This window comes from Hippichthys cyanospilos, chromosome 14 (assembly GCF_059441005.1).
Source record: "Hippichthys cyanospilos isolate Australia breed blue-spotted pipefish chromosome 14, RoL_Hcya_1.0, whole genome shotgun sequence".
Lineage (NCBI taxonomy): Eukaryota > Metazoa > Chordata > Actinopteri > Syngnathiformes > Syngnathidae > Hippichthys > Hippichthys cyanospilos.
Window position 1 is genome coordinate 3015216 of NC_142382.1, and position 8129 is coordinate 3023344.

Genomic DNA, 8129 nt, shown 5'->3' on the forward strand with positions numbered 1-8129 from the left:
CAGGAAGTCGGCCATGCTGGTTAACCCATGTTGACACCAATTTGTAATCCCCACCCAATTTCCTTCTGTTTGAATAACCTAAACACACACACACACACACACACACCACATACACTCATGGACAGTGTCATCAGCGATTCACATTAATAATTCCCCAAGACGTATCCACATGTCATATGGCTTTGAGCTGCAGAGTATTCCAAACGGTTTGCTAAAAAGATAACTGGAAAACGTTATACTGTACATGAATCAGAAACAATGTATTAACTATTTTAACATTCCCCAGGTCAGGCTATCTAAAAATAAATTAATTCAACCCTTTTTTAGGAAAAAGAAAGAAAGAAAGAAAGAACATTGCAATGAAACAATTGTACTGTGGAGGGCAGCATAATGCCTCAATTGCGTCTGTCCATCCATACACGCGAAGAAGAAAAAGAACCGGAAGCGTACTGTTTACGTACATTTTTTGCAAACTGTTTCGCTTGTCCAGCTAGTATTATTACTTGTCCAATTTAGCTGTCGAGCGACTTCAAGAATGTCAGAAAGGAAAGTATTAAATGTAAGTATAACGTATAACTAATATTTTGTCGTTATAACATGTGGTTGCGTTGAACAGAGCCGATTATAAAGATAGAGGCTAGCCAACAGTCGACACGCTGCTGCTGGTTTGACGCATGTTTTGTTTTTATTTACAGAAATACTACCCCCCGGACTTTGATCCGGCCAAAATCCCCAAACTTAAACTACCCAAAGATCGGCAGTATGTGGTCAGATTGATGGCACCATTCAATATGAGGTAAGTGTACTACAGTCAACAACTAATCACAAATAATGTCTGGCCGTGCTTATATAAATAGTTGGAACTCGAAACATTTAAGCCATTTCAGCAGTAAAAAAAAAAAAAAAAAGTTATTATTTTGTTATTTTAAAACCACATTTGCGACTTGCCGCCGATAAAAACTGATGTCACAATAACAACAGCCAATTGCAGCTTAGTTATTGAACATCACATGATCAAAAGATGAAGAGTGATTGGTCATTACCCAAACCACGAGCAAAGTCCCTAAATGATTATTTGATTAAACTGATAATCGTTTGTTTTCAAGTCATCAATGAATGTGATTCCTCTGTTCTTTGTCTTTCACACAGCAGATTATAATTGTTTGATTGTGTACAGGTGTAAAACCTGTGGCGAGTACATCTACAAGGGAAAGAAGTTCAACGCGCGTAAAGAAACGGTCCAGAACCAACTGTACATGGGACTCCCCATCTTCCGCTTTTACATCAAATGTACCCGCTGCCTGGCGGAGATTACCTTCAAGGTGAGATCAAGCAGAAACTTGGTGGCCATTTTGAAAAGGTCGACGTTGAATGTTGGCCGTCCCTGATTCCAGACGGACCCGGAAAACACGGACTATGCCATGGAGCACGGCGCCACCCGAAACTTCCAGGCGGAAAAACTCATTGAGGAAGAGGAGAAGCGAATCCAGCAGGAGCGAGAAGACGAGGAGCTCAACAATCCCATGAAGGTCGGTCACAAAAATGAACGATAATTTTCAACAACATGCTCTTGGCCTCAATTATGCACAAAAATATCTAACTCCACAAATATCATATAAACATGAATGTCAAATCACCTGTGGGCAAATGTTATATATTCCCAGAAAACAGGCCAGGTTTCAAAACAATATATTTTATAAAAATTGTTGCGTTTTTTCCAATTGATGCATTTTCTACAAACTGCCCTAAAACATTGTTTGACCTTGTTCTAAAATGATGACATATTGCCATGTTTTGTTTTTTTCTAATATTTGGTCCTAGAATGCTTAAACTGCAAAATAGTGCAAGTAATGCTACATTCTTCACGTCTCAAAATAGCTGTTTTGTCACAGATATGATATTGAATAAATTGTTAGCCATTAAATTATTTTTTTATCACAAAAGAGATCTATTTTGCCCCCCAAAAAACAGCAACATTTCATAATACCATAATACTAGACTTTCTATAAAATATTTATTTTTGTTCCAAAAACAGCTATATTTTATCGTTCAATGCTTTTCCATAAAATAATTGTGATGTAACATAAAAAGAAAATGCTGTAATCAGAAACCAGTGATATATAACCATAAAAAGTTCCTCATTTTTGTTAGTGACTTGTAACCACAAAATTGCTCCAAATGTTGGCACTGAATGCTGCGCTAACATAGCATCACTTGGCGGCTCCAACTAAAAGGTGCTGGAGAACCGCACTCGGGATTCCAAGATGGAGATGGAGGTGTTGGAGAACCTCCAGGAACTAAAGGACCTGAACCAGAGGCAGGCCCAGGTGGACTTTGAGGGGATGCTCGGCCAGTACCGAGAACTGGAGAAGAGAGAGAGGGAGCGCGAGAAAGAAGAAGACGAGCGGGAGACCAAGTAATTGGACATTACATTACAGTGTGTGCGTATGTACACATTGTATACATATTACGATTTTTTTTTCCCCTCAGAGACATGCTGGATCGAGCACTGGTGAAACGATTGCGAGACTCAGACTCAGAGGATGAGGACGACAACAGTGGCAAGAGCAGGGAGGTCCTTTCACAGAAGACCGCCAACACCGACAATCCAACAGACATCCTCACAGCGGACAAACCCACTGAAACACACGTATGTAAGACCACTCTGACACCTGCATACACGCAATGTAGATTTGCATTTATTTCCCCGAGAGCAATGAGATTAGTGCGACGTCACATTAAAAAAAAAAATAATTATTAAAGACAGATAATCATTTCAAATTTTTCAACATGGCCCCGATATTTCTTTTTCATAACAGATGGACATAAATGACTTTCAATAAATTTTGCCCTTTGGCGACAGCTTGTTTACTTTTTTTGACCGCTGTCAGAGCAATGTGTTGTTTTTTTTCATGTTCCAGGGAGCCGTCACAGCAAAAAAAGCCAAAGTTGAGAGCTGGGAGAAGAGTGTGGGCACGCTGGGCGCAGGTGGCGCTCTCGGGTCACTCGTGGTACGCAAGAAATCAGCGGCAACCGGTCAAGTCAAGGCCGCTAGCTCACTAGCAGGTAACCCGTCTAGACTTTATGCTCAAAGCTGCTTTGTTGCTCCATGAAATTGCACATTTTTATTTATTTTTCCCCCCATACAAAAATAAGACCAAATCCTGATGTATTTTGGGAACCACTATCAAAATTAGAGCTAATTTACGGTATTCACTAGCTAGACACGCTACACTGAATTTAGTATTATCAAACCATTTTTCCATGGGGAATAAAAATGATATCTTATGTTTTTCCTCCATTACAGACAAAAAAGCTTCACCATGCGGCAGCAGCACGGCTAACCCTTCAAAGCTGTGCGGCGCCGCACCCAACGGGTCGTCGTCACTCAGCCTGCTGGGCGCTTACTCAGACAGCGAGAGCAACGACAGCGAATGAGAACCAACATGTATCATACCGTTCAAGAAATATGTTTTAGTGTTTAAATAAACATGTCTGACGAAAAAGAAATGTGCCACCTTTTCTTAGTTTGTGAATTAACTAACAAATTTGATCAATTCAATGTTGAGCCACAGCTAAAGAGGAATGGATTGGATTTATAAATAAAACAACTTGGGCTTATTTGTGGGAACTTTTATATGAAATGCAATTCACAGTAATGTAACATTAACATGAAATTGTGAAGATTTTGAATACTAATAAACCCTTTCTCTAGCTGTTTCTTAAGAGTTTAATATCAAAATCAAAGTTATTTAGTATGGTTTTGTTTTATTTTTTTGAGAAATGTCTTCAAGTCAATAAAATGTGATTTTAATGCAAAAAATAATGTGTCTTATGAGCATTCAACTTACGAACAGTCTTTTGCAACGCACTGTGGTGGAATATTGGGAACTATTCCGGGAAGAGAAAATATGTATGACTGGGTATTTTACGATTCTGTGTCATAAATAAAAATTTAAAGGAATTTTAAAAAAAATAAATGCGTGCGTGACGTCACACTTCCGGTTAGTGGTGGTGTGTACAATACACGCAAGGAATCGATTTGGCCAAGCTAATGTTAGCTTGCTAGCTAACACTACCCCAGGACAAGTCAATTGCACTAGACTACGAACCGTGGTGTTTCTGTTCTAAAAGCGTCCCCCGAATAAACACCGAATGGTTATTAAAAAAAGAAAGAGAAAGTGGGGCGTTTAAAATAAACGGAGAGCAGCCGTCAACGTAAAGAAAGAGGGTAAGTTTTCAGACAAGTCAACTCTTAGCTTAGCTTTAGCTGAGCTAACTTGTTAAATGCCTCGCTCGCTTTCTGGTTTGTCGTTTATGAATCACGTCTGTCAATTAACAAACTGCATTCGTGTCATCTTCACGAATCCCCACCGAAATCCTACGTTGCATTTAACGTAAATTGAACAGGAATGTTTGCTAATGCATGCTAGCAGGCTAATTCATTTTCGGTTTCTCTTCTGAGTCGTAAAATAAATTATTAAGAATATTCGGGAGTATTTTAGAAAAAGATTATTTTTATTCTGGGAGTTATAACTTTCACACGATTAATCAATTCCCATTGTTTTCATTGTATAAATGCGCTAAAGCATTGGTGTCAAACTCACCAATTATGATGGCCCGCATCGATTCAATGTTCCTGGATAAAATTACAAACCAGTTTGTTGTTGTTTTTAATGCAAATGAATTTGTTCAGCACAATTGACTTGCGCATCTTTATCTTGGCTCACGCAAAACTTTCTGAGTGAGAATTTGACACAGCTCATCCGTTAAAAACAACAACTGCAAAGTTGTTGAACAATGCAAAAAATTTAAAAACAAGCCCATGCTGACTGTCCTTTTGTAAACTAGCTTGTCATTTTGCAGAAGTGTTACCGAGGATGTTCTTTGAACCACAGAATTCTCAAAGAAAGTAGATCAAAATAAACATTTTTAAACCACAAAAGTAAATCCTGCATTTTATTCCCAGATCCATGGCAAAGTGGCTGAAGGACTACTTGAACTTTGGTAACCGGCGTGACCCCCCGCAGCCCCCAAGGCCAGACTACAGCGAGAGTGAAATTCTACGGGCCTACCGAGCCCAGAAGGAGCTGGACTTCGAGGATCCGTACCAGTGCTTGGACAAGGAGCGCCAAAATGGCGGCGGTGGCTACGGTAGCGTGGATGTAAGCCTGCCTCCTTTTCCTCCGCTTGGACCCGGCTTGTCTAACGGTGCAGAGGTACGGCACATGGTTTTTCTCTTCGCGCCTTATAGTCTGATGCGCCTTGTTGTGCAGGAAAATGTGAGACAAAATGACAGCAGTTGTGTTAAAAGGAAACATGTGATTAATGGAGTTTGTTGTTCACAGGTGAAAGTATTATCCCCCAAACACAGACTGATAAAAGTGGACTCTCAAGAGTTTGGCCACTGTAAGATCCCCCTGAGTCCCGTCACTGTTCAAGAAGAGCCTGTAAGCCCACCTCTGAGTCTGATTTGGACTTACTCTGAATTCATCCTCAATCTGACGTCTGGATTCGTCCCAGGTGCTGCCCTCAGCCCCGGTAGCGCCGGACGCCGACACAGACTACTCGGACCCATTCGACGCCCGTCCAAACCCAAGGACGCAGAGCGGCTGGGACCCCGAATCGGCCCCGTCTGACTGCTGTAGCTACATGGAGCCTTTTGAAGCTCAGCAGATTATTTCAGGTTAGTTGCGTTTTCTCGTTGGTGGTTCATAAAATTATGTTGTTGCTAAAATTCCGTACATTTACATTGATACATTTTGCAGTGTGATAGCATGTCTTTGTCTGAGCAGAAATGCAGCGTAGCAAGTGCATGAGCGGCAGCCAGCTGTACGACAGCCCGTACGAGGAGAAGACCCGACAGCGGGCACACGTGGCCCCGACGGCGCCAGCTCAGCAGCAACACCCGCAAAGGCCGGACGGCGCCGTTACCCCCGTGGACGACAGAGAGAGCCGGCTGCCCCAGGACGACGAAAGGCCGGCCGACGAATACGACCAGCCGTGGGAGTGGAAGAAGGACCACATCTCCAAAGCGCTCGCCGGTACGTCTCAAATCCTTAAAATGATTCCAAGCTCACCCCTATGACCTGTGAACTCATTTGAAACTGGCATTAGCGCGCTCTACCATTTAGTTCACGCATACATGTCGCTATATGTACATGTACACATGTAATAGTATCCTTAAAGTCACTTATAGATGAAGCTTCAACAGTAATTCATGAGGAAACAAGAGTGGAGCTGCCTGTTAGCTACTTGGGGTCATTAGCTTCCTATTAATCTTCTGTTAATTCTTCTTCTTGATGCGCAAATCTGAGACATTTTGTGCTTGACTGCCACCCACTGGTTAAAATTTTAACGCCCACACCAAAACAATTGATTATTTGTAAGGAATGTCAAGACACATTTTGCATGCATAGAGTATAGAGACTGCAAAATCGTCCGCTTATTTTGTTTGTTTGTTGTTGTTTTAACCGTAGTTCAGTTCGAGGGCGCGGAGAGAGAGCGCTCACGTGTCCAGACAGAGCACAGCAGGTTGGCTAAGACGGCTAACGCGGCGGCCGTGGCGGCGGACGCCAGCACACTGCGTCTGGTTTGTGACGCGCTCCCTTTGCTCGGAGAGAGAGTGGACCCGTACCTGCCGCTAGAAAGACAAGTGTGAGTTGTCACGGCAACACCTTGCAAAAACAAATTGAACTCTTTTGTAATTCATTCTCATTCGTTTTTTTTTTTTTATACAATAATGAACCCATCTGTTGTAAAAAAAAAATAAATAAGAATAATGAAGTGCACTTTTAATTACTTTTTGACTTGACTTTTTTTTTTTTTTTTACTTTGTTATTACGGTATAATCTAATTATCCAAAAAGTATAACAACACAACGCATGTTTTATCCCCCCTCAAACCCCATGTGCAGGTGGTACCACGGAGCGCTGAGCCGCTCTGAGGCCGAAACTTTATTGACCCTGTGCAAGGAGAGCTCATACTTGGTGAGAAACAGCCAGACCTGCCAAAACGACTTTTCTCTCTCACTCAGGTACACACACACACACACTCACATGGACGTATTTTTGTACGGCTATACTTGCGAGGACACCTATTGACATAATGCATTTCCTACTTAAAAATAATTGTCTAACCTTCACTCTAACGGTTAGAGTGAAGGTTCAATTCAAATCTATACTCTAACAGTAAGTCTTGACCCTTAAAAAGAGCTATGAAGAAGTCAGGACCAACCTAAATGTCCTCACCTCCAAAATGTCCTCACTCAGCCTTAGAAAACTCAAAGCGGTTCTCACGAGTATAGCTGTAAAGCACAGGGGTCAAACACAAAGCCCAGGGGCCAGATCTAGCCCGCTACATCATTTTATCTTGTCTGCGGAATGCTAATTTGAGTTCAGGTTTAAATTTTTGGACTTCACGGTCATACCGGCCCTCTGACAGAATTTCCCAAATGGCTCCAGTATTACTCTCGTGTCTTCTAGGAGTTGCAAGGGATTTATGCACATGAAGTTCACACGCTCCGCCGACGGCTGCTTCGTGTTGGGCGAGAACAGTCCGCCCTTCGCCACCATCCCGGAGGTCATCCATTACTACAGCACGCACAAGCTGCCTATCCGTGGGGCCGAGCACATGTCCCTGCTGTATCCCGTCATTGTGCAGACGCTCTGATGGGGGAGGGCGGCGCACAACCGAAAGCACTGATTCGGGGCAACGCTTCAAAAACATGGACAAACGTGTTTTGGGGGTCTCCTGTAAAGTGAGGATTTGGGGGGGGTGAGGATTCTGCCCGCGTTACATAAACCTGCATTTTAAGGTGTTAGTGGATAAGGTGAGTCTTTTGGAGTCTTGCAGTGTCTCCTCAAATCCAGGTCAGCTTTAGAGACACTTGAGGTCAATTAAAAGTGTGCATTTGTCTGCCATAAATAGTTTGGTTCTGTTTTCTAGTATTTGAAAATAAAGCTATCTCTTTGTATCTGTTTTGCTGTTGAGTTTTTTTTTTTTTTTTTTTTTAGGGGGGTGGGGTCTAGTTTGATTCTTTTGTGTATTCTTTTGTATAAATGTACAATAATTTTGTAACGAAATGGATGTTTTTTTTTTCATTATGTATTATTCTTGTGTTATATTGT

The 8129-nt window shown here is 41.8% G+C and overlaps 2 protein-coding genes across 2 annotated transcripts; both read left to right on the plus strand.

Moving 5' to 3' along the window:
- Positions 1-435: 435 nt before the first annotated feature.
- On the plus strand, positions 436-3806 carry yju2 (YJU2 splicing factor homolog). The gene is made up of 8 exons (XM_088433390.1): positions 436-559; positions 696-796; positions 1178-1322; positions 1395-1529; positions 2235-2416; positions 2491-2650; positions 2922-3066; positions 3308-3806. The coding sequence occupies exons 1-8, from the start codon at positions 536-538 to the stop codon at positions 3436-3438; spliced, it is 1023 nt and encodes a 340-aa protein (XP_088289516.1). The 5' UTR covers positions 436-535; the 3' UTR covers positions 3439-3806.
- A 214-nt stretch (positions 3807-4020) lies between these two features.
- On the plus strand, positions 4021-7975 carry shda (Src homology 2 domain containing transforming protein D, a). Its single transcript, XM_088433220.1, has 8 exons — positions 4021-4231; positions 4970-5219; positions 5349-5450; positions 5524-5686; positions 5796-6044; positions 6480-6657; positions 6917-7036; positions 7485-7975. The coding sequence occupies exons 2-8, from the start codon at positions 4974-4976 to the stop codon at positions 7669-7671; spliced, it is 1245 nt and encodes a 414-aa protein (XP_088289346.1). The 5' UTR covers positions 4021-4231; positions 4970-4973; the 3' UTR covers positions 7672-7975.
- The last annotated feature ends 154 nt before the right edge of the window (positions 7976-8129 follow it).

What these genes read in the sequence shown, in the direction of transcription:
- shda (XM_088433220.1), top strand. Translation starts at nt 4,974, where the DNA reads ATGGCAAAGTGGCTGAAGGACTACTTGAACTTTGGTAACCGGCGTGAC. An exon ending in GCTTGTCTAACGGTGCAGAG is followed by an intron (nt 5,220 to 5,348) that starts GTACGGCACATG and finishes TGTTGTTCACAG; the next exon opens with GTGAAAGTATTATCCCCCAA. An exon ending in AGCTCAGCAGATTATTTCAG is followed by an intron (nt 5,687 to 5,795) that starts GTTAGTTGCGTT and finishes TTGTCTGAGCAG; the next exon opens with AAATGCAGCGTAGCAAGTGC.
- yju2 (XM_088433390.1), top strand. Translation starts at nt 536, where the DNA reads ATGTCAGAAAGGAAAGTATTAAAT. An exon ending in TGGCGGAGATTACCTTCAAG is followed by an intron (nt 1,323 to 1,394) that starts GTGAGATCAAGC and finishes CCCTGATTCCAG; the next exon opens with ACGGACCCGGAAAACACGGA. An exon ending in AGCTCAACAATCCCATGAAG is followed by an intron (nt 1,530 to 2,234) that starts GTCGGTCACAAA and finishes TCCAACTAAAAG; the next exon opens with GTGCTGGAGAACCGCACTCG.